At 52.8% G+C, this 25,086-nt stretch overlaps 1 protein-coding gene and 1 long non-coding RNA gene across 3 annotated transcripts in view; one reads left to right on the top strand and one right to left on the bottom strand.

Moving 5' to 3' along the window:
- The window catches only part of LOC116831562 (tubulin alpha-1D chain), a 118,750-nt gene extending 95,711 nt beyond the window's left edge, over positions 1–23,039 (bottom strand). Inside the window, exons 1-4 of the mRNA XM_032791654.2 lie at positions 22,951–23,039; positions 21,821–22,043; positions 21,287–21,435; positions 19,023–20,034 (exon numbers count right to left, since the gene is read on the bottom strand). Of these exons, the coding sequence (XP_032647545.1) occupies positions 19,051–20,034; positions 21,287–21,435; positions 21,821–22,043; positions 22,951–22,953 (1,359 nt within the window). The 5' untranslated portion in view covers positions 22,954–23,039 and the 3' untranslated portion in view covers positions 19,023–19,050. The remainder of the gene's footprint in view (positions 1–19,022; positions 20,035–21,286; positions 21,436–21,820; positions 22,044–22,950) is intronic.
- A 111-nt stretch (positions 23,040–23,150) lies between these two features.
- The window catches only part of LOC116831568 (uncharacterized), a 28,966-nt gene continuing 27,030 nt past the window's right edge, over positions 23,151–25,086 (top strand). For both annotated transcript variants that reach the window (XR_012656681.1, XR_004375234.2), the window contains exon 1: positions 23,151–23,418. This is a non-coding gene — a long non-coding RNA (uncharacterized LOC116831568). The remainder of the gene's footprint in view (positions 23,419–25,086) is intronic.

The raw sequence follows: 25,086 nt of genomic DNA, 5'->3' as shown, positions 1-25,086 counted from the left end.
CTCACCAGCTCCTCTCTGCCTCTTCCCCTGAGACCCACCCAGCCACCCACTCACCAGCTCCTCTCTGCCTCTTCCCCTGGGGCCCACCCGGCCACCCACTCACTGGCTCCTCTCTGCCTCTTCCGCTGAGACCCACCCGGCCACCCACTCACCGGCTCCTCTCTGCCTCTTCCCCTGAGACCCACCCAGCCACCCACTCACCAGCTCCTCTCTGCCTCTTCCCCTGAGACCCACCCAGCCACCCACTCACCAGCTCCTCTCTGCCTCTTCCCCTGGGGCCCACCCGGCCACCCACTCACCGGCTCCTCTCTGCCTCTTCCGCTGAGACCCACCTGGCCACCCACTCACTGGCTCCTCTCTGCCTCTTCCGCTGAGACCCACCCGGCCACCCACTCACCGGCTCCTCTCTGCCTCTTCCCCTGGGGCCCATCCAGCCACCCACTCACCAGCTCCTCTCCGCCTCTTCCCCTGGGGCCCACCCATCCACTATTTGTTCCTCTCCGCGCTGGGTGGGTGGTGCCGGGAGGAGAGGGGGAGCAATGACAGGGCCTCAGAGTGCTGAGCAGGTGGTGCACAGTCTGGGTGCTAGTTCCCTCTCCCCCAGTTCTAGGGAGCTTCGCTCCAAAGGCCGTAGGCCAGCGGGCCTCCAGAGGGAGTTGACCCATGCCGCATCTATGGCATTTGCCCTCCTGCATGACCAGCTTTTTGGGAGGTGGCTTAGCTCCCCCCAGCCGCTTACCTGCACCGCCCTTGCGTTCACTGAATACAACAGAATAGCTTGTTATTCAGAAAGATGGTCCAGGGGGCTGGGCCCTGACCTGAGTCTGGAGAGGTCTGGTTCAAGTCTCTGCTCTACCTCTGACTCCCTGGGGCAAGTCACTCCCTTGCGCAAGGCAGATAACAGTGGTGCTGCTGCAGAGGGGTTGTGAGGATAAATACAGGAAAGAGTGGGAGGTGCTCCGGGACTGCAGTGATAGGGCCGGGTAACAATGATCCCTGCCTTTGTACATTCAGTTCCCCAACCAAGCAAAGCATCAGGATTTTAGCAGGAGAATCAGCCGAGATCAGAGCAAACTAAAGCGACTGTCCCGTGCAGCCGGGTATATAATAGTACAGAGGAAGGGTAGTGTCAGCATCCCTGCTTCACTGGTGAGGACGCTGCAGCACAGAGGTGGGAAGCGGCTGGGCCGAGGTCACAGTGAGGCAGGTGCTTTGTTTGGTAAAGAGACTGTTAAGAGGTAGTTTGATTCCAGTCTGTAAGACTCTCTCTGGGGAGGAGATTTGTGACACCAGCTGGCTCTTAGTGTAGCAGAAAAGGAGATCCAGGGACTGGAACCTGAAGCACTGCAAATTCAGACTAGAAATGAGGCACATTCCGACAGTGAGGGTAATTAACCATTTGCAGAACTTGCCTGGGGCTGGGGTGGATTTTCCATCACTTGCCATTTTTGTCATAACTGGATATTTTGTAAATGAGATGCTGTGGCTCAAGCAGGAGTTACGGGCTTGATAGAGAAAGTTCTGGGGAAGATTTTCTGGCATGTGCTAGGCAGGAACTCAAACTAGACCATCATAATGGTCCCTTCTGGCTTGAAACTCTATAGAGGGGTGAATTTTTTGGTTTATTTAGAAAATTTCATGATTTTTTTTTTTATTTTTAATTTTCTGTCATCCCCTTCTCCCTCTCCCTCCCCCCCAGTCTTCCCCATGTTACCTTTTTGCCACCAGGTCACTAAAATGAATCCAGCCCAGGGCTTTCTTGGCAGTTTTGTCTTTTGTTTTCTTTTCCTTTTACCTCTCTGTAACTTTTCAAAACTTCCCCCGTGTTGGAAGTGTCACTGTGGCAGACTTCCACCATCTCATTTTTTTACCACTTTGTCACTTTTTAAAACTTTCTCAACTTTCAAAAAGAAAAAAGTGGGAAAAAACCATCATCATCCTTCCTTCCCTTTCATTCAGTGGGGAACAGGAAAGAAACAAAACCCAGAAATTTAAAAATATTTTGGTTTATGTGAAACAAAGCAAAGCAAAAATTTCAATTCCAAACAAAATGGAATGAAAATATTTATTTCATCTTGAAATTTTCCCTTGAATAATTTAATTGAAATTTCATTTTTGACAAAATCTCATTTTTCATCAGGAAAACATTTCCATCCAAAAATTGCCATCAGCTTTACCCGAGAGACTTGAGTGGGGTTAAAACTCACCATAGAAAGGATCTCGTCCCCCAAAGAACTCTCTGAGGATGTCACGGATGATGGCAAAGTTGAAAGTAAATCCAGGGGCTCCATCTTCAGCCCTCGATCCCCCAGGCCCTGCTGGGGAAAGGCAGAGACAGGAAATGGCAAACGTGGCTCCCAGGCCCTGGAGCCGGCCCTTGCAAGGGCCCTCGAAAGGAATGAGAAGAGGAAGCAAACAGGACACTCTGCTTGGGGCTGCCAAGGCTGGGATCCCGTCTCTCCCCACCGCAGAGCTCTGGGGCCGGGAGAAAGGCCCCTGAGTGCAATGCTCATCTGGAATGTGGCTGTGGAAACATGGCCCCTCCTCCCTCAGCCGATGGGCTCCCTGTGGCTATTCGCCGGTGGACAGAAGCAAACATTCTGTGCCTAGGGCTCTGCTAGCCCTGCAGAGCCAGCCCAGCCTGGGGAGAATGGGCCAGGGTCCATTCTGGTTTGTGCGTCACCAGCAGAATTGGGAGCAAAGTTCCAACGGCAGGGACAAATTCTGGCCTCAGTGAAGCCAGAGGGTTGGGCAGATGTAGCTGAGGGCAGGGTGGGTCACTCACCTGCCCCCATGAGCCCATCCTTGCCGTAGCGGTCATAGAGGTCGCGCTTGCTCTCTGGAAGGGAGAAGGAGCGAGAGGTCACCCAGCCCATCTTCAGCCGAGTCCGGACACAGAGACCCTGTCACCAGGCTGACCCCCGCCTCAGTACTGAGCCAGAGGGAACCTGCCTGCAAATGGGGAAGCAGTCGGAGAAACAGACATGGGACTGCCACAGCCTGGCCTGGACCAGCACCTATGCGATGCTCCCTGCCCACCTCTGGAAGGCACTTTGTAGCCGCTGCGCTGGCCACCATGGAAATACCTAACGTAATCGGACACTGGGTGAATGGTGCCAGTGCTATGCTGTGTGCAGAGGTGCTACCAGGCGGGATTCCAGCATGAGAGGGAGCTTTGGGTTCTGCGTGTGGGGCCTATGGCATCTGACCTGGGTGCCCCGCACCTAACCACAGGCAGGGATTGGGCCTGGCAGAAGGATGCCCCGTGGCACGGCTGCAGGGTAACATTCGTCTCTGGGGCCTGCGTTGGAGGGGAAGGGAGAGCCTGGAATGATGGGGCCAGAGAGGGGGGCGCCCCACTTGCTCCAAGAGGTGTCCCCAGGGAGTTGTATGGAGCACTGGGGTGCCCCAGAGGAGGCAGAGAGACAAGGCAGGTGAGATAATATCTTATTGGGCCAACTTCTGTCAGTGAAGGAGACAGGGACCAGAAGCAGAGCTCTGTGGAGCTCAAAAGCTTCTCTCGCCCTGACAGAAGCTGGTCCAGTAACAGATATCACCTCTCTCACCTTGTCTCTCTAATACCCTGGGACCAGCATGGCTACAGTAACGCTGCACCCAGAGGAAGGAGACAGACACCGAGCGTGTGCGGCAGAAGCCGCTGCTCCAGCAGCCGCAAGGAGCGCAACACAAGTGCAGCGAGGAGCGTGGGAACATCAAGGACCCACAATGAGCCGAGCGAGGGTGGATGGCTGGAGAAGGGGACGGGTGGCAGGCCCCTTACTGTCTGACAGCACTTCATACGCCTCTGTTATTTCTTTGAACTTCCGCTCGGCGTATTGCTCGGTCTCTGGGTTTTTATCCGGGTGCCATCTCATCGCTGCCTTCCTGTACCTGCACGGGGCCCAGAGAGACAGGCAGTTACACCTGGCCATTCCCCGGTTGTTAGGTGCTGTGCAGCCCCTCAGAGCCCCCCAGAGGTACCGACTCCTGCTGCGGGAAGCCCAGCAAGTAGAATTCACTTTAGCTGCCCTTGTCTCCTAGCCGCTATGGGATTCTTACCGCCTCCTCCCCTGGAGTTTACAAGGCCAGCTTGGGACCCCAGCTGACCCCTGCCCTTCTCCACCCTGGTGACTCACACCCACCTCAGTAAGGAATGCACCTTTCAGACCATGCTCCTTTGAACACATCTCAATGCTCTGTCTGTCACGGAGTGTGGGGGAGTCCGGCCCTGCACCCCTCTTCCTGGACCCCACAGTGACTTTTATCCAGCCAGTAAAACAGAAGGTTTATTGGACAACAGGAACGCAGGTTACAGCAGAGCTTGCAGGCACAGTCAGGACCCCTCCAGCTCCAGTACCCTTCTGTTCAGTCTTTGGGATCCCGTAGGATACCCTTGAATTGCCGCCCACACAGCCCAATACCAACTGAAAACCTTCTCCCTGCCCAGCCCTTCCTTTGTGTCCTTCGCCGGGCAAGATGTTACCTTTCCCTTTCCCTTTAACCTAGCTCAGGTTAACCGTGTCCGGTTATCGTCCAATCCCCTAAAGTCCTCCCTGCATCTTCCTCCCCACATCCAGACAGCCCCTATCTCCATCACACTGTCCAGCGATTCAATATGGCCTAGATGCTGAGTCCACCCAGTTACCAGTGGAGCGTCCTACCCCAGAAACCTCTCTCCTTTGTCTCGTCACAGCACTGAGAGCCCGTGAGTGCTCTCAGAGCAGAGAGACAAGAAGACCTCTTAGTCCCAGTCTGGCAATAGCTGCCAGCCAGGCGGAGCACTGGCAATTGCAGAGAGGCCAGGAGCCAAGCCATCAGGGTGCGTTGGGAAAGGGACGCATCCGAGGGAGACTACGCCTGTTTGTTCCTCGCAAGAGGCGTCCTGGGATAGTTCCACATTTGTATACTCCCCCTGGATTGACCATCTGTACCTGTGGAGGGGCCAGCTGGTGCAGGCGGGCAGCTGTGGCGGAGAAGCAGCAGAATGGGAGTGTGTCTACTGAGATGCAGCCCAAAGTCTGCAGGGCTTGATGTATAGATAGGTCTGCGCATTACTTGTGGATGGCCAGTCCATGCGAATGGCAGCAGCTGCCAATGCTGTCCAATACCCTGCCCTAGCGCTATGAGACAGAACAATAAGGAAGACGTTACTGCGCCTGCAGCCCACGAGAGAACAGACTTTCAGTAGCCTAGATCTCTCCACTAAGATGTTGTCGCCCCCTTTGATTTCAGAAAGGGCTCTGCCTGAGTTGCTTCACGCATGTTAGCCCTTCTGTACACAGAGCCCTTCGCCCCGATCTCTTTCCTTCCTCTGCCCTCCCCGTAGCGCTGTTCATCTGCTGCTGTAATCCCTGTTGTCCAGTCTGTCTCTATCCAATTTCATGACTAGCAAACTTCTTTGTCCATCTGATGTTCAGTTGTTTTTCTGTTTCACACTCATGTCACAGCAATCTCTGGGTACACCCCGATACACAAGCCACCACCCTGGCCCGATCTGTCTTGCTGCCTCCAGCAGTAGCACTCGCCCTTCATGCGATGTTTGAAGGCACGCTGATCCAGGCATGCCCCTGGACAGAGAATTACCACAGCCTGTACTTAATGTGGGAGTCTAGAATTTTGCTGTTCAGAAAAACAGCATCTTGGATTTTCATGCTCACTGAATGAGGAGTTCATTAGTAATTCAGGTTGACGGGACCTAGGAGGGATCTCAACCCCCTGTCTCAAAGCACGAGGCCAAACCCCAACAAGTCATCCATCGCCAGGCCTTTGTCAAGCTGACACTTCACAAAACTACGCTAAGGATGCGAATTCTCCAGCTCCTCCCTTAGGCGTATACCCCATTCCAGCTGCATTCTTCACCATTTCCTCCTCAGTGAATGTGGTTCCTTAATCCAACTTAGACCATTCTCCGATGCTGCCACTTGAGACCATTTGTCTTGCTTTGTATCTCCCCTACGTGAGTTAACGTTACTGATCCATCCTTGAACCCCTTCATGGTAGTCAAAGCAGCTATCCAAAATCCCCCCTCATTCTTCTCTTCTGCCAGACTAAACAATCCAGTTCCTCAGCCTCTCCTCATCAAAGCATGTGCTCAGCCCCCTAATCATCTTGTTGCCTCACTGACTCTTTCCAATTTCCACATCCTTCTTGTATGTGGGGCTAAACTGGACACAGTTACTCCAGATGGGGCCTCACAGTGCCAAAGAGGGGAATGATCACGTTCTCGATCTCTGCAATTGCCCCTCTTATAAGCCCACAAATGCCGTTAGCCTTCTTGCAACAGGCACACTGCTGACTCCTATCCAGTCTCGTCACTGTAACCACCCAGGTCCTGTTCTGCGAAACGCTGCCTGCCATCGGTCCTGTCTTAGAGCTGATGGGTCTTCGTCCAATTGCAGGACCTCTCACTTTTCCTTGTTGAACCTCATCAGGTTTCTTTTGGCCCAATCCTCTAATTTGTCTAGGTCCCTCTGTATCCTATCCCTACCCTCCAGCATATCTACCACTCCTCCCAGCTTAGTATCATCTGCAAACTTGCTGAGGGTGCAGCCCACGCCATCCTCCAGATTATTAATGAAGATATTGAATAAAACTTGCCCCAGGACCAACCCTTGGGGCACTCCGCTTGAAACCAGCTGCCAACTAGACATAGATCCATTGATCATTAGCCACTCCCCACCCCCCCGCTCCTTCAGCGACCTGCTCCACATCTAATTCCTTGGGCTGGTGGAAACTTTCCATTTCCATTCCCTGGGACATGGGAATGAAAACAAACCACATTTTCATGAAGCAATATTTTGCAGAAGAATTTTTTCAGGTCATATAAAAGCGCTCTGTTTGGATAAAACTGAGATTTTTGCCTCCAGTTTTTTTACTTTTTTTAATTAAATAAATTTTGGGATTAAAAGTCACTTTGAAACAAAAAAAACAGAATGTGCTGTTCTTATCAGAACACTTTTTTCAATATTTTTCTAAACAAAATTTTGTGAAAATCCCCTTGATCCTGTGAAAAGTTGGGAGTTCAGCCAGCTCCATTAATCTCCCTCACTGGTAAAATTTGCATCTTACTTCTTATTTGAACTTTCCTGACTTCAACTTGTAGCCAGTGGATTTTGTTCTGCCTTTGCCTGGTAGATTAAAGAGCCAGAAATCCCCTCGTGTAGATACTTACAGGGCACAATCTAGTCACCGTGTGACCTCCTCTTTGATAAACCACAAAGACTGAGCAACCTCAGTGTAAGGTTTCCCAGACCCCAGATTCATTCGGGTAGATATTGCCTGAAACATCTCCAGTTCTCAACACTAGACTAGTATGCAGCCCGTCAGAGTGGTCGCACCAGTGGAGGGTGCCGCTGAAAGGGGCTACTGGCTGCCAGCACAGAGCTCTTGGATCCAAAGAGCCTCACAGGTCTCGTTATAGCCAGTGGCTCTGCCATGCAGCCTCTTTCAGGCTCAGCAGAAGGTCCAACTGAGCCCTTTGATTTAGAAAAAACAGTCCAGGCTCATGGGGCTCCCTGTGCTAGGCTGGGTGCGTGGCAGGTCAGAGCTCACTCTCGTGCGCTGAAGGCTTTCCCTGGTGGCGAAGGCAGCATGAGGGCTGGGGGTGTTGGAGGCAGGAGAAGGAGCTGTGAGTGTGACCCTCCGACAGGGCAGGCTTTAGGAAGTCCGAGGCCCAATTCGAACAGTTTCGACAGGGCCCCAGCAGGGATGACTTAAAAAAAAACAACACGCAAAAAAACACATGAGGCTTGTACTCACTGGGCGGTGCTCCGAGTCTTCGGCAGCTCTTCGGCGGTGGGTCCTTCAGTCACTCCAGGTCTTCAGCGGCACTGAAGGACCCACCGCTGAAGTGCTACTGAAGACCTGCAGCGCTGCCAGGTGAATAAAAATTAAAAAGGTGCCTCTAGCCAGGGAAGGGATTCTCGGCCACTTTCCCCCCACCTCCCCGGAGGCCCTACCACTGGGCGCGGGGCCCTCTTAGGCGCGGGGCCCGATTTGGGGGAATTGGTCCTGCCCTCTGAGGGACAGGGCTTCTTTGGCAGTGTTCCCTGGAGTGGCGCATGGGGCTTTCTGGGCTGTTTGATTCTGCTGTGTTCCAGAGGGAGAGGACTTTGTGGGTATACTTTGTGAATGAACAAGATTACGCCAAGAACAGGCCTCACTCGGTTCACTGATTGCCCTTCCTAACAGAACCAAGCCTGCTGGGCCCCAGATTTTGGCTAAGTGCTTGAGCCAAAGGGACAACAGTCCTCTCGGGAGGAGGTATTAGAATACCCTGTCTTCTGCTCAGTGCCCACCCAGTTTATACATCCCAGGATAACATGAGCCTTTTTTGCCAGCGCATCACACTCAGAGCTCATAGAACCATAGAAATGTGGGGCTGGAAGAGCCCTCGAGAGGTCATCTAGTCCAGCACCTGGCGCTGAGGCAGGGCCAGGTAACCCTAGACCATCCCTGACAGGGGTTTGTCCAACCTGTTCTTAAAACCCTCCAGTGATGGTGGAACACGCTGCTGCAGCTACCCAGAGCTGTGAATCCCTGCATGATCTCTCTGCCTCAGTGAGTGTGAGCTTTTCTGATGATTAGACAGTGTCAGCTCTCTGCAATGCCAGCCTGTCCTCCTCCCCAGCACACTCCTGCAGCTTCTCCCGCCCCAGATCTTGCCAGGCAGGTAACAAGCAGGGGGCCGTCGCAGAAGATATTAAGTTCTCTGAGGAGTCAGCACGTTCCCGTTTATTACTTTAACTGGGGTGAATGCACCTGCCCCTTCAATCCCAGCCCTGAACTGGATTCTAGTGAAAGTAAAACAAGTTGATTCACAAAATAGCCTGGATTAAGGCTCTGTCTACACTTCAGATGCTATAGCTGGAGCTGCACTGCTCTAGCGCCTCTGTGGTATGTGTCCACACTGTGGTGGGAGGGGATCTTTCATCACTGTAGTAAATCCACCTCCCTGAGAGCTGGTAGCTGGGCTGATGGAAGAATTCACAGAGACATGATGAGATAAATCTTGTGACTGAAATGCCGGTATCAAGGAGTATAGCTTGTCAGGGAGGACAGGCAGAAAAAAAGGGAGGAGGGGTTGCATTATCCAGCAAGAATATGTGCACTTGTTCTGAGAGCCAGACGGAAGTGGGAGGCAGGGCAGTTGAAAGTCTCTGGGTAGAGATAAAAGGGGGGAAATGGGGTGACATCATGGTAAGAGTCGACTGTAGCCTAGTAAATCAGGGAGAACAGGTGGATGAGGCATTTCTAGAACAAATAATGAGGGATTTGAACTTTACAAACATCTCCTGCAAAAGTAATAAAGCGAAACACAAAATGTCCAGTCAATGTTTGGCAGGTGTTGGAAACAACATTTTGTTTTAGAAAGTGGAGGAGGTACCGGGGGAACAGCATTTTTCACTTGAGTCTTTCCAACGGGGAGGAGTTGGTAGCGAATCCGAAGGTGGAGGCAGTTTGGGTGACAGTGACAGATGTCAAGAAGGAGCAAGAGCAGGACAATGGACTCTAACAGACTCAGAGAACTGAGAGGTGAGGTCCCATGGGAAGACGATCTAAGGGAAAAAGGAGTTCAGGACAGCTGGCAGTTTCTCAAGGAGACAGTACTAAAGGCACAAAGGCAGCCTACCCCGAAACAAAACAAAGATGGGAAGAATAGTAAGAGAGCAGTATGGCTCCATCAGGAGCTCTTTCATGACCTGAACATCAAAACGGGAATCCCACACAAAGGAGAAAGATGCCAAATTGCTAAGGAGGAGCACAAAGGAACAGTGCAAGCCAGAACAAATGATTGAACAATCAGTTTGAAAGAACCTGGAGAATAATAGGGTTCTATGTAAAAACCAACATGGGTTTGCCAAGAACAAATCCTGGCAAACCACCTCCCTTCCTCCTCTGACAGGGTCACTGGCCAGTGGCTGGGGGAAGCAGTGGACATGATCTATCTGGATGGTAGTACCAGCTTTTGGCACAGTCCCACGTGACATTCTCCTAAACAAACTAGGGCCATGGGATCTAGATGAAATTCCTGTCCGGTGGGTGCACCACTGGCTGAAAGGCCGCACCCTAAGAGTAGTTATCCAGGGTTCATTGTCATACTGGGAGTGTGTATCCGGGGTTGCACAGTCAGTCCTGGGTCCGGTATCATTCAATATTTTCAGTCATGACGTGGATAATGGTGAAGATGCTGCTTATGAAACGTGCAGACGACCCAAGCTGGGAGAGGCACAGCACTTGGAGGCCAGGATCAGGAATCCAAAGCACCTCAATCTGTTGCAATGCCCCTATTATACAGCCCCAAACCGCCTAGCCTTCTTGGCAACAAGGGCACCACTGTTGACTCCTATCCAGCTTCTCATCCACTGTAACCTAGGTCTTTTTCTGCAGAACTGCTTCCTAGCCATTCGTCCCTTGTCTGTAGCAGTGAATGGGATTCTTCCGTCCTAAGTGCAGGACTCTGCACTTGTCCTTGTTGAACCTCATCAGGTTTCTTTTGGCCCAATCTTCTAACTTGTCTAGGTCCCTCTGTACCCTATCCCTACCTCCAGCATATCACTCCTCCTCCCAGTTTAGTGTCATCTGCAAACTTGCTGAGCGTGCAGTCCGCACCATCCTCCAGATCGTTAATGAAGATATTGAACAAAACTGGCCCAGGACCGACTCTGAAACCAGCTACCAAACTAGACATGGAGCCGTTGATCACTACCATTGAGCCCGACCAATACAAAGCTTTCTATCCACCTTATAGTCCATTCTCCAGCCCATACTTCTTTAACTTGCTGGCAAGAACTGTGGGGGAACCATATCAAAAGTTTTGCTAAGTCAAGGAATAAACACAGCCACATGCTTTCTCTCATCCACAGACCCAGTTATCTCCTCACAGAAGGCAATCAGTTAGTCGGCCATGACTTGCCCTTGGTGAATCATTGCTGACTGTTCCTGATCGCTTTCCTCTCCTAAGTGCTTCAGAATTGATTCCTTAAGGACCTGCTCCATGATTTTTCCAGGGACTGAGGTGAGGCTGACTGGCCTGTAGTTCCCCGGATCCTCCTTCCTTTTTAAAGATGGGCACTACAGTAGCCTTTTCCAGTCATCTGGGACCTCCCCCGATCACCATGAGTTCCAAAGATAATGGCCAATGGCTCCGCAGCACATTCGTCAGTCCTTTAGCACCCTCGGATGCAGCGCATGGGTTTACTCTGCAGCCAGGGAGATTTAGGCTAGAGATTAGGGCTTTGGCTACACTACCATTTTTGTTTATAACACTTTCATTGGTCAGAGGTATGAAAAAGCACACACCTGACAGACATAAGTTTCACCGACAAAGCATGGTGTGGCAATGCTATGTTGGCAAGAGAGAGCTCTCCCACTAACACTGGCTACTGACGCTCGTTGGGGTGGTACAAATGCTGCGGGAGAGCTCTCTTCCTGCCCGGCAAAGAGCGTACACAGGAGACTTTACAAGCGGCACACGCTGTAGTGGTACATCTTCGTACCGCTGTCAGGTCCATAGTGTAAGACATCGCCTAGGAAAAACTTTCTCTCTGGTTAGTTATATCTTGGAATGCGCTCCAAGGGAGGCTGTGGAATCCCCATTGTGTCACTCGGTACGCCTTATTCACACCAATAAAGGCATTACATGGAATCATATCAGACAAAATATGCCTCGTGAGCTATTGCCTGAAGCTAAATAATGCGCTTGGTGTATATATCAGTGTAAAATGCCAAGTGTTAATTGTTTCCATGTGAAAGTTAAGGATTCTTCTCTGATTTGTTTACGCCATGTTTAAAACACGGACAGCCCCCCTAGTAAAGGTAGTAAGAGGCGCCTAGACAGAGGAAATGGGTTTACTCAGTTTACATATTAGCAGCAAAGAAAGCCCACTTGGGCTCCTGCCTGGATCTAGGGTCATAGTGGACACAGCTACATATCTATGAGTCAACAGTGTACTCTGTTGCAAAAAAAAGCAAACGCTGATTCTGGATGCATTACAGGTGTTGTTTAAACAAGACAAGAAGTCATTCTTCCTGCTCTACTTGCTGGTTAGGCTCAACTGGAGTATTGTGTCAAGTTCTGGGCACCCGAATTTCAGAAAGCTGTGGATAATTGGAGGACGTCAGAGAAGAGCAAACAGAATGAATAAAAGGCTTGAGAACATGACCTATGAAGGAAGGCTGAAAGAATTGGGTTTACTTAGTTGGAAAAGAGAAGACTGAGAGGGGACTGATAGCAGTTTTTCAGGTATCTAAAGGGTGTCATCAGGAGGAGGGAGAAAACTTGTTCACTTTGCCTCTTAATGATAGAACAAGAAGCAATGGCTTAACTGCAGCAAGGGGATTTTAGGTTGGACATTAGGAAAAAGTTTCCTAACTGTCAGGGTAGTTAACACTGGAATAAATTGCCTAGGGAGGTTGTGGAATCTCCATTTTCTGGAGATATTTAAGAGCAGGTTAGATAAATGTCCTATCCGGGGATGGTCTAGACAGTATTTGGTCCTGCCATGAGGGCAGGGGACTGGACTCGATGACCTCTCGAGGTCCCTTCCAGTCCTAGAATCTATGAATCTATGAATCGAGCCAACCTAGCCGGGATTATCCAGACCCTGAACTTGAGAGACAACAAATTATTAACACAGCTCCTGCACCCCAAAGAGACACAGGAGACTGAATCCTCAGCAGGCCTGGCATGTAAACCAGAGGTAGGACCTTTGGAAATATGAGGAACAGAGAGTGCCTCCATCTTTATCCTTCATTTAAGGAGACAAAGAATTCTTCTCTTGGCAGCCCTCTGTTAAGGCTGCCTTTTTTTATGCTTACCTCTGGGCTTTTGTCACCTACCCTGGAACTTAGCTTAAAGCCCTCCTCCCTAGGTTTCTGAGTCTGTGTACTCCATCTCCTCCCACAGACCTCCTGCCTGGAACAGCATCCCATGGTCATGGAAGCCAAAGCCCTCCCATGGACACCATCTGCACAGCCATTTGTTCGTCTGCAGCACACTTGGGCTCCTGCTTGGCCCTTGCCCTCAACCAGGAGGCTGGACAAGAACAACCTGTGCCCCTGACTTCCAGGCAGTTGGTATCTACAATAATCTCCAAATCAGTGTCACTTCCTTCCAGACTGTAATTCGCCATCATGTACATACGACCTGCATTCTTTGTTCCTAGATGTGTGACATTGTGATTGGCCATATTAACCCATGTTGTTGGATTGTGCCCAGCTGTCCAACCAATCCAGATTGCTCCGTGTAGGGGGTCAGTCCTTGTCACTATTTACCACCTCACCCCAAGCTGTACATCATCTGGAAACTCTCTGAGCAATGATTGTTTTTCTTCTGAATCATTAATAAAAATATTAGATAATGTTGGGCTAAAAACCAGCCCCCAGGGACCCAACTAGCTGGCTGTTCCCCATTAACAGTTATACCTGTCTCGTGGAGCTGGAAGGGACCTTCAAAGATCATTGAGCCCAGCCCCCTGCCTTCACTAGCAGGGCCAAGTACTGATTTTGCCCTAGATCCCTAAGTGGCCCCTTCAAGGATTGAACTTACAACCCTGGGTTTAGCAGGCTAATGCTCAACCACCGAGTTACATTTTGAGATCTAGCAATTAGCCAGTTTTCACTCCTTTTAATATGCGCTGCACTTATTTTATACAGTGCACATATCTGAATCAATGTTGTGCAGTAATGAGTCAAGTGCCTCACACAAATCCATGTGTAGTGTGGGTCAACACCAAGCCCTTTTTTCAGACCCACTTGTAACCTTGTCAAAGAACGATCTCAAGTTTGTCTAACAAGACCTGCTTTCCAGGAAACTATAGTGACTGGTATTAATTACCTGGTCATACTGATAGTGTCATATCAGCTGTTCAGTAATTTTCCCAGGGAGTGATGTCAGGCTCACTGACCTAGCGTGACCTAGGTCATCTGTTTACCCTTTTTAAATAATTACACAGCTTCAGCTTTCTTTCATTCCTCTTGAACTTCTCCAATTTTCCAAGCCTTACAAAAAATTAAACCATTGATTTGGAGAGCTCCTCGGCCAGCGCTGTTAAAACTCTTGGGTGCAAGTTATGTGGATTTGCTGATTTTAAAATGTTTAGCTTCGGCAGGTGCTGTTTAACATCTTCCTTCATTACCAGTGAAAAAGCAAGTAAGTGATGGTCATGTATAATGTGGAGACATCATTCAGCTTGTTTTGAGATACAGCCCTGAAATATTTATTGAACACTTCTGCCTTTTCTACATCATTATTGACAGTTTTACCACTCCGTCCCGAGATGGGCCCATACCATTGCTAATACTAGTAGTTTCCTGATATAGTGTCTAAACTTCTTCCCCTCTTTAAGCCAATTGGCCATAGATGTTTTGTTCATACTCTGGGTGAGATCTGACCAGCCGCCCTCACTAAGGTTTTCAGATGTGCTGGGGAGCTGTAGCCCACAGGCCACAGGCCAGACCTACCCCTGTCCTGGCAGGGGAGGCGTGCTGGGGTGGGGAGGCTGTTGAGCTCACCGTTGGCTGAGGTTTCTGGCCCTTCCCAGGGCAGAGCGTGGGGCCAGGCTCCCTGTAGGCTGAGGGTATTAGGCCCATGTCCAGGAGACCAGCCCTTGTCTGACCCTTGTGCTTCTTCCTACATCCCTTTGCCCCTCTCTGCTCTGCACCAATTGCATCAGGCGCTCTCCAGTCACCACCTGTTCCCTTCCCCATCCCCTGTCCAGCTCTTCCCTCTCCCAAGGCATCTCAGTGCTTGCTGGGATCCCCACCGCTCTACCTTAGTGCATCAGGAGAGATCTGCACTGCCCCTGCCTGCAGGTGCCCTCGGTGGTACATGGGGGTGCAAGGCAGGCGCTCACCAGCAACCCATGACACTCCTCCCCTGCTGACTGGCAGTTGCTGCAGCCAATGGAAAGCTCAGGCTGATTGTGATGTCAGGGCGGTGCACTAGGAGGTTACAAACTCTTGATGTGCCACTTGTAGAGTCATAGAGGTGACGGCCAGGAGGGACCTTTAGATCACAAAATCTGACCCCCTCTCTAGCCCAGGCCATTGCACTTCACCCCATCACCCCTGCCTGGAGCCCAGGGACTTGTCCAGCAAAAGTATCATCCAGGAAGGCATGAGGCCCAATGGGAAGCCAGCCAGCCAGTTGGCAGTGCCCGTGGCTAATCACCCGCACTGTTAATTTGTGCCCCGTTTCTCATTAGAATTAGTCTGGTTTCAGCTTCCAGCCCTTGGCTCTGGTTCTGCCCAGCTCCACTAGACTAATGAGCCCGTGAGCACCCACTGTGTTCTCCCCCGAAGGTCCTGACAGATGGAGCTCTGCAAGCCATCAGTGCTGGGCCTCCGTCCTTGCTGGGGCTCTTTTCTGCCCCAGCTCCAATTTTTCTACATCCCTAGAGAGGATCCTCCTTTCAGTTCCTTGTGGGGGGGTCCCCTCTCACTATTAACCCTTTCACTGCTAACGTGTGTTACTGTTTTTATTTATCAGAGGGGTAGCCGTGTTAGTCTGAATCTGTAAAAGCAGCAGAGAATCCTGTGGCACCTTATAGACTAACAGACGTTTTGGATCATGAGCTTTCGTGGGTGATACCACTTCGTCGCTGAATGTAGTGAAATTTCCATGCGGTATTTTGCTAGCAAGCAAGCTAGAGATTAACGAGTTAGTTCATCAGGAGATGAGGCCCTCTTCTAGCAGCTGAGGTGGTTTGAAACCAAGGAGGAGAACGGTTTTGTAGTTGGCAAGCCATTCACAGTCTTGTTCAAACGCCATGAGCTGCATGGTGTCAATTTGCGATGAATTGAAGCTCAGCATAGTTCTCTTGAGTCTGGTCCTGAAGTTTTTCTGCAGGAATGGCCACTTAAGGTCTGCTTAGTTGGTCAGGAGTTGAATGCCTCCTAACAGGTTTTTGTTATAGTGCCATTTCCTAATGTCTGATTTGTGTCATTTTCCCTTTTCCGTAGAGACTGTCCAGTTTGCGCTGGTACATAAGAGAGGGCATTGCTGGGCATAGGAATGGCGTATTATCATTGTGGACGTGCAGGAGATAGAACGTGATTTCCTACCAGATCAGCCACAACCATCTACCGTTCATTCCCTGCACGTCCACTCAATGTAATATAACGCCATCCTGATCCGCATGCCCCCTGACTCATGTACATCGCCAACTGGGCGTCTCTACAGGAAAAGATAAATGGGACCCAAATCAGTATTGGATGGATATACAAAACTGTAAGAGAGCACTTCAACCTCCCTGCAACTTATAAGAAGACCTTAAGGTGGCCTCCTGCAGCAAAAAAATGTAGGACCAGACTTCAAAGAGAAACTGCGGAGCTTCAGTTCATCTGCAAATTCTGACCCATCAGTCAGGGATTGAACCAAAGGACTGTGAATGCTGCCACTACAAAACCAGTTCTCCTCCCTTGTTTTCACACCTCACTGCTAAGAGGGCCTCATCCTCCCTGATTGAACTAACCTCGTTATCTCTAGCTTGCTTGCTAGCATATATATACCTGCCCCTGGAAATTTCCACTACATTCATCTGATGAAGTGGGTATTCACCCACGAAAGCTCATGATCCAGAATGTCTGTTAGTCTATAAGGTGCCACAGGATTCTCTGCTGTTTTTATTTATTATCCAGACATTGCCCTAGTTGTGCAGAACCCCTGAGATATAAATGCTCCGTCAGGTCACAAAGGACACCTAGTCCTGAGCCCCCAAGACACTGAACATGCTCTAAGGCCTCTTGAAATTCACAACACCCAAGCCCAGGTTGTTATGTGAACTAATAGGTTCTAGGCTGGTAGATTTGTGGAGCTGGAAATTATTGTACTGAGCCTGGATCGTCTGCCTTGTGTTCCTAGCACACCTGTCTCCTTGGGGTGGAAACACTAGGTTGGCCACTGCTGGGGTGTGCTTAATTTGTGCTGACAGGCACCGCTCCAGGACACTCCCAGAGTCCCCCTGGCATGGACAAGGCGCTGTTCTGAGGGCGCTGGCGCTGCTGGAGTCCCAGGTGAGCACAGAGGGGGCACGACCAGACACCCAGCACACATGGCGCTGATAGGGCATGGGGAGGCTGATGTCCCTTGTGTGAGGCTCCTAGAATGAGTGGGGGAGGGAATAGCCTCTATTGGGCCCGTTTCTGAGGGTGAGAGAGACAGAGCTCTGCCTCAGGCCTGTGAAAGCTGCTCTCTCTCACCTATATTAGTGGGGCCAATCAAAGGTATTCCGTCCCCCGCCCCCCGTCTCTTTAACATCCTGGGACCCACACGGCTGCACCCTGGCTCTCCTAGAACGGGCTGATCTGGTTTTGTAACCTCTCCATGGGTGGTTTCAAAGTGGTTTAGAGTCCAGCAGCTGTTCTCCCAAGAGCACAGTTGGTAGGAGCCAGGGCGCATTTTGGGAAAGTCTCCCTCTGACAGAGGCACTCGGCCTGGGAGACAGAGGAGAGAAGGGGGTGGAGAGGTTAAAGGAAAAGAGAAACAGGAAAGGATGCTGGCAAACAGCCATCAGTCCTGTGGGGGTCCAAGCTCTCAGGATCGGCCCCTGCTGCGCTCTTCCTCTCTCCCGGCTGACAATGTCTTCACTAACGGCTGTCCAGGGAATAGGGGAGCTCAGGCGGACTCTCCCGCCCAACCTGACTGCCTCAGGGAAGGAATTGCTATTGCCAGATGGGCTCCCTGTGGATGGCGTATGAGTCAAAGGTTGGGGCAGACCGCTCCCCTCCCACTGTGTTCTTCACCCCATACTGAAGGAGTGAACCAGGTTCCAAGGTGCTAGGGTACCGAGAACACGGACATTTCATGGATACAGTCAGTCCTCTCATCGCCAGTATCTGTGTTGTACGAGATCCCGTGTGAAAGGTATAGGAGGTGACATGGGAGGCAGAGGGAAAAGCAGAGATGGACGAGGAGACCTGGGAGAGCAATGAAGAGACCAGGGAGGATTATTTCTTAGTGGCACCACGGAGGAAGGTTCCATGTCCCCAGCCAATATATAGTGTTGGATTGGGCCCATGATCTTTGGGGCCCATGATCTTCGGGGCCCATGGGCTGGCCCCAGCATCCCAACCCCAGGGATCTACACATCCCACTGGTTTCCCTCTTCCCCTCCATCTGATTCTCCCTGTCACTCACGACCCAGTCGGCATTTGTGACAAAGTGGGACTGTTCTTAATGTTTCCTCTGAATACTGTGTGGGTGCCTCAGTTTCCCCTACACATTTCTTAAGTCTCCAGTGTGCATAAGTGGCCGACACCCTGTCTCCTGGCAACAAATGTCCGGGGCCCTTCCGCCCTGCAAGGGGATGGCTAAAGGAGAACAAAGAGATCAGGTGACCTCCTGGCCTTGGAAAGAGACAAAGGCCAGAAAGGAGGGGCTGGAGGATGGGAAGTGAGGGCAGACGTGGGTGTCTGCCTTGCTGGGCCCCAGAATGGACCCAGCTGAGGCATCCCGTTCTCTGTATCTACAAGCTCTGTTTAGACCGTGTTCCTGTCATCGAATAAACCTCTGTGTTACTGGCTGGTTGAGAGTCACGTCTGACTGCAAAGTGGGGGTGCAAGACCCTCTGGCTTCCCCAGGACCCTGCCTGGGCGGACTCGCTGTGGGAAGCACACGGAGGGGTCAGACCCAGGAGCTGAAGCCATGTGCGCTTCTTGCCCTACAGACAGTCTGCTCCGAGGGAGAGGAGGCTCCCCAAAGTCCTGCCTGGCTTTGTGGGAAGCGGTTCCAGAGCATCTCTCCAGGGACTTTGTGACACCATTGTCTAGGGTTACGGTCTGTGCGTCTCACCAGGAGCCCCTCACACAGAGCTCTGTGCCAGGGGATGGGACAATGGCACAGCAGCTCCATGTTGAGCTAGTGAAGTGCACTTGGGCAGCTGGCAGATTGTCGAGTTCAGCCTGGCCGATAACAGGGATTGCGTCCACGTCCTTCCCGTGGCTGTGCCAGGCATGGGACAAAGGGGCACAGCTCAGATTGGGAACAGGTAAATGGATGCAGCAAACGTGACTGGAGGAACTGTTTTATTTAAGGTGGACATTTACCCTCTAGTATTCATCACCTTCCTCTTCCTCTCCTTCTCCATCCACACTGTCTGTCCCCACCTCCTCGTAATCCTTCTCCAGGGCAGCCATGTCCTCCCGGGCCTCGGAGAACTCCCCCTCCTCCATGCCCTCTCCCACGTACCAGTGCACGAAGGCTCGCTTGGCATACATCAGGTCAAACTTGTGGTCCAGCCGAGCCCAGGCCTCAGCAATGGCCGTGGTGTTGCTCAGCATGCACACGGCCCGCTGCACCTTGGCCAGGTCACCGCCAGGAACCACAGTGGGAGGCTGGTAGTTGATACCAACCTTGAAGCCAGTTGGGCACCAGTCTACGAACTGGATGCTGCGCTTGGTTTTGATGGTGGCAATAGCAGCATTGACATCTTTGGGTACCACGTCACCGCGGTACAAGAGGCAGCAGGCCATGTATTTCCCGTGGCGAGGGTCACATTTCACCATCTGGTTGGCTGGCTCAAAGCAGGCGTTTGTGATCTCAGCCACTGAGAGCTGCTCATGATAGGCCTTCTCGGCAGAGATGACGGGGGCGTAGGTGGCCAGCGGGAAGTGGATACGGGGGTAGGGCACCAGGTTGGTCTGGAACTCAGTCAGATCCACATTGAGGGCACCATCGAATCGGAGGGAGGCGGTGATGGAGGACACAATCTGGCCTATCAACCGGTTCAGGTTGGTGTAGGTGGGGCGCTCGATGTCCAGGTTCCTGCGGCAGATGTCATAGATGGCCTCATTGTCTACCATGAAGGCACAGTCCGAGTGCTCTAGGGTGGTGTGGGTGGTCAGGATGGAGTTGTAGGGCTCCACCACCGCGGTGGATATCTGAGGCGCAGGGTAGATGGAGAACTCCAGCTTGGACTTCTTGCCATAGTCAACGGAAAGACGCTCCATCAGGAGGGAGGTGAATCCGGAGCCGGTGCCACCCCCGAAGCTGTGGAAGATGAGGAAGCCCTGGAGCCCCGTGCACTGGTCGGCCTGTGGGGATCCAGAAAAGAGAGAGGGCTCAGCCTGGGAATGGGGCAGTCAGCTGGGAGTGAGATGGGTGTGTCTCTCCCAGGCCTTGTAGCAGAGCAGCCTGTATCGCTCAGCACCCTACCAGTCATCCCACTCGCTGTGCAGCGGGGCCCCAGGATTTCACAACTTTGCTGTGCGATGGCAGGAGGGCTCCGGAGGGCTTTCAATGCTCATGACCCCAGTGGGGAAGGTGGATGGGTTTCAGCAGAAAGAGATTTATGGAAAATGTGTCTTCTTCCAGGACCCTCATCCTGACTCACTCTCACCCACTCTCTGTCTTTCACCCCTTGCCTGTCTTTAGCCTGACTCCTAAAAGCCTCCTTCCACACACCCCCAACTCGCCCTTCTGCTCCCAGAGCCCCATTACTAACCCTCACTTTAATCTCCTTCTCATCACTCCGGGTCTGGTGCTTCTCTCTGCCAATACCGCTAACCTCCCGGCTCACCGGGGAGCTTGCTGGTGTGAGTTAGGGTGGCACCAGCACGACTTCGGCATTGGATGCGGAGTAGCGCCAGCACCGCTGAAAGCAAGAGGCTGCTTACACAGAGCCTTTCTACCGATTCCTTTTCTTGTGCGGATGGGGAACCCATCCCCTCTCATTGTCCCCCGTCCCAGGCCTTCCCATCCTGTGCCTCCTATGCCAGAGCCTGTCCTGGAGCTGCACTTCTCTGCCTCTTCTCTGAAAGCAGTTTCGGGTCCCCTGCCCCGGGAGTGACAGGAACTGTTCTAGCTCCCTTGGGAAGGGGTGAGCACAGCTCCAGCCAGGGCCCGAGACAGCCTGAATTCACTGCACACACTTGGGCACTGGAGTTCCCCTGCACCCTGAGGGTACAGACAGAGCCCAGATGAAGGCTGCTTTAGCAGGTCATCATGACTCCGAGGTTGCGCCTCGCTGCCATACAATAGGGCACATTCTAGCCGTCCTCGTCTTCCAGACTGAGGTGTGGCCTGGGGAGGCAGTTGCAGGTCTCCAGCTAGATCCAAGCAGAGAGGCCACTCGACTCCAAGTGGATCCCTGCATTCTGGGATCTGCAGACTCCGCGGCCCAGCTGCATGTTGCCCCAGGGTGACGGAGGAAGCTGGTGGTGAAGCCAGCGAATGTGTGGGCAGCAGAAGCTGATTGTGCTCCCTCACCATCCAACCACCGCTCGGCATTATCTCCACTGGGAATCCAAGAGCTTCCCAGACCCCTGCCTGCCCTAGCATCTTTACCAGCTTCCGGATCCTGTCCAGCACCAGGTCGATGATCTCCTTGCCGATGGTGTAGTGCCCACGGGCATAGTTATTGGCAGCATCTTCCTTGCCGGTGATGAGCTGCTCTGGGTGGAAGAGCTGGCGGTAAGTGCCGGTCCGAACCTCGTCTGGAATTCACAGCACAGCCCGGTTAGCGCCTGCCCCTCCCGGAGGGACCTCAGTGCCCCACCTGAGCGGGGCTGCATGGGTTAGCAAGTGAGAACTGAAGGGCTCACGTAGCTTTGTTCCTGTGACACTGACCCGCCCGCAGACCCTGACATTCCTGCCCTAGACGTGTGTTGCCCCTGTGTCCCCACAAAGGGCTCATACACCTGCTCTGTGCCATCTGATTCCAGAGGGTGGCCCAAGGAGTCAGAGCCTGTCACACCCAGGCCAGAGGTGCTGGGTGGCTCAGCGGATTGTGACTGGTGCATGCAAACTTCGAGGCAGGCCCTGCTCGCACAGGGATCACTAGCTCCCAGCCCCATCCCTCCCCCGGCACGCAGTGCTCACCAATCACGGTGGGCTCCAGGTCCACGAAGACGGCCCTGGGGACGTGCTTCCCGGCACCCGTCTCGCTGAAGAAGGTGTTGAAGGAGTCGTCCCCTCCCCCGATGGTCTTGTCGCTGGGCATCTGCCCGTCCGGCTGGATGCCATGCTCCAGGCAGTACAGCTCCCAGCAGGCATTGCCGATCTGCACGCCGGCCTGGCCAACATGGACGGAAATGCACTCGCGCTGGAGGCGAAGAACAAGGAACCGTGGTGGGACGGGGGGCCCAGCTGCTGTCTGTGGGGCATGTCATCCTAGGACAGGACCTGCAGCCCTTCGCTACAGATAGTCTCTGGGTTTGAGGGATCCTGACACCGGGGAGGGCCACCCGCCATCCCCGCCCCCCTCAAACTGGGCTCGGGGGGGGGCAGGGAAAGATTGGCCAGCTGCTTGTGCATCAGAAAACCTACTCAGTGTTGTTCATTGGCCTCTCCTCAGTCCTGGTGCTGCTTCCTCCAAGTCACTAGCTGCAGCCCAGGCCTATCTTTCCTCTCCGTCCCTCTGCCGTCCTGCCTCAGGGACCTCATTCCTCCTGCTCGCCCCACATCTGGCCTCTCCTGCTGCCTTCCCCTACAATTCCCCCTTCCCACCAGCCGCACAGATCCAGCCCCCTTCACCTCTCCTCTCTGGGCTCCTTGTATCTCCCCACTCCCCAGGCTACCTCCTCTCTGGCCCCTCTCCCCCTGCTCTCCTCCCTTCCCTGCCTGAGGCCACAGGCAGGCTCCCTCCCCTCCACACGGCCCTGCCCACCTGCTTCTCAGCCCCATTCCAGCCTGCACGGCCCCAGCTTGTTCTGGCTTCTTTGCCCACTCCTGAATTTGTGCCGTCTGCACCCGCTTCCCCGTCCTAGCCAGCAACAGTCGCTGGACTAGACCCACCAAGCGCTGTCCCTCCCTGTGACACCTCTGAGTTCTGGAGCCCACCTGCTCCTGCCCACACTGCCCACCTGGAGCTTTAGGGGCCGGGACCGATCCCCCCCGTACAGCTCCCTTACCAGGGCACCATGGGAACCAGGGAGCTGCTCCTCCCTAGCCTGGGACTGCCCCCCACTCGCCTGGGGGGACAGGCAGCCCCCGTCCCAGGCAGGACTCACCATGCTGCAGGGGTTCGTCGATCCAACAGCAACGGGCTCGGAGGACGAAGGCTGAGAACGGAGCTGCTCTGAGCTGCACCTTTTATGGTAACCGGGAGGGAGGGTTTGTTGTTAGTAACAGCTGTGGTGGGGTGGCTGTGCAGGGCGCTGCTCGTCACGCAGCCCTTTGCTGAGCTGTCTCTGGGTTACAGCTCACTGCAACACACAACGAGGGCCTCACAGGGCCTTGGTTACACCAAACAAACCAGAAACTGGGCCTGGCTCCTTCCTGCCACTGCCCGGGGGTCTCGTGCTGGCCCCATGCAGCACCGAGCTTCACTTCTCTGCAGAGCGCTGATCTCAGGGGCACAGGAATGCAAGCATCACCAGAGGGATCAGACCTCAGGTCCTTCGAGCTCCGTCTCCTCTGCGACAGTGCCCAGCACCAGATGCTGCAGAGGAAGGTGGAAGAACTAAGCAGCAGCAGAGGTGGGATAATCTGCCCCTCACTCACACCCACACATTAGGTCTCACCCTGGTCTCTAATAGTTCTGCAGCCGGAGGGACCAGAGCCCGACCACAATCTGTTCTAACAACCCCGGAGGGCCCTGTTATCCAGAAAAATGCCCATTCCCTTTTTTAATTTTGTTAAATTCTTGACCTCAGTGATTTCCTGTGGCAGTGAGTTCCACCGGCTAATTAGACAATATGAAAAAGTTTTTTGTTTGATCAATTTTGAATTTCCCACCTTTCCATTTCATCCCTTGTCCCCTTCTTCTTGTTCTATGAGATGGGAGAACAGACCCTCCTTATCTCCCTTCTCTCAACCAGTCACTGTTTTATAGACTTCTGTCACATCCCCTCTTCTCCATCTCCTCTCTAAGGGAACAAGCTCAGTCTTTTGAATCTCTCTTCACAGGAGAGGTTTTCCAAGCCCTTGGTGGTTCTTGTCACCCTCCCCTGGGACCCCCATAACTGTGAGACAGGGTGAGCAGTGCCGCACAGTGTCCAGATGAGGCCACACCAGCAATTTACACCAAGGCATTAAAATATTCCCCTCCCATTCCTTGGGCTCCCAGCAACCTCTGCTTTTCTGACACCAGCCACACATTCATAGAGTCAGTGATGTTAAGGCAGAACGGACCTCCATGCTCATCTTGTCTGAGCCCTCCTGCATCACACAGGCCAGGGACCCTCTCCAGGATTCCTTCATCCAACCCAGACCTTCTGGTTGAACTAGAGCAGAGATGTCAGAGAATCCACCCATGGCCGCCCAAAGGATTCAGGGGCCTGGAGCAAAGTGAGGGAGCTGCAGCGCTTGTACTCACCCAGCGGTGGTCCAGGTCTTTGGCAGCACTGAAGGGCCCCCCGCCGCCGAAATGCCGCCGAAGACCTGGAGTGACAGAAGGACCCCCTGCCACCGAAATGCCGCCGAAGACCTGGATCGACAGAAGGGCAAGGACTCGTGGGGCCCCTGCAGAGCCTGGGGCAAATTGCCCCATTTGCCCCCCTCTGGCAGCCCTGAATCCACCACCTCCTTTGCTAGGTTGTTCTGATGCTTAATTACCCTCGCTGGTAAAATGTGCAGCTTACTTCTAGTCTGAATTGTCCAGCCACTGCATCTTGCATCCTTTTCCTGCTAGCTTAAAGAGCCCTCCACTCTCCAAAATCTCTCTGCCACGTAGGTACGGACAGACTGTACTTGGGTCTCCTCTGGACCTTCTCTTGGATACACTAAACTGACTGACCTTCTTTAGTCTCTCCTCTAGGGCAGCCCTCCAAGCCTCTTTTCAGAATCCTTCCCAATCTTCCAATGCCTCTCACAGCGTGGAGACCAGAACCGGCCGCAGGATCCAGAAAAGGCCTCGCTAATGCTGTACGCTGAAATAATTGCCCTTCCCTGCCCCAACGGGGTGCACCCCGGCTTCTCAATCCAAGCATCGCGTTTGCCATCACAGCTCCAGCACTGCACTGGCAGCATGCATTCAGCTGCTTGTTCTGTGACCCCTTGGTGCTTTTCAGAGTCTCTGCTGTCCAGGTTACAGCCCCCTCCCGTCTTATAAGCATGACCTACATGCTTCGTCTCTGGATGTTTGACCTTGAATTTGCTGGGTGAAGCCATGTGTTGTTCAGATGAGCCCTACACTGAGCAGACGT

Source organism: Chelonoidis abingdonii, chromosome 10 (assembly GCF_003597395.2).
Source record: "Chelonoidis abingdonii isolate Lonesome George chromosome 10, CheloAbing_2.0, whole genome shotgun sequence".
Taxonomy (NCBI): Eukaryota; Metazoa; Chordata; order Testudines; family Testudinidae; genus Chelonoidis; species Chelonoidis abingdonii.
This window is presented reverse-complemented; position numbering and strand designations above follow the sequence as displayed.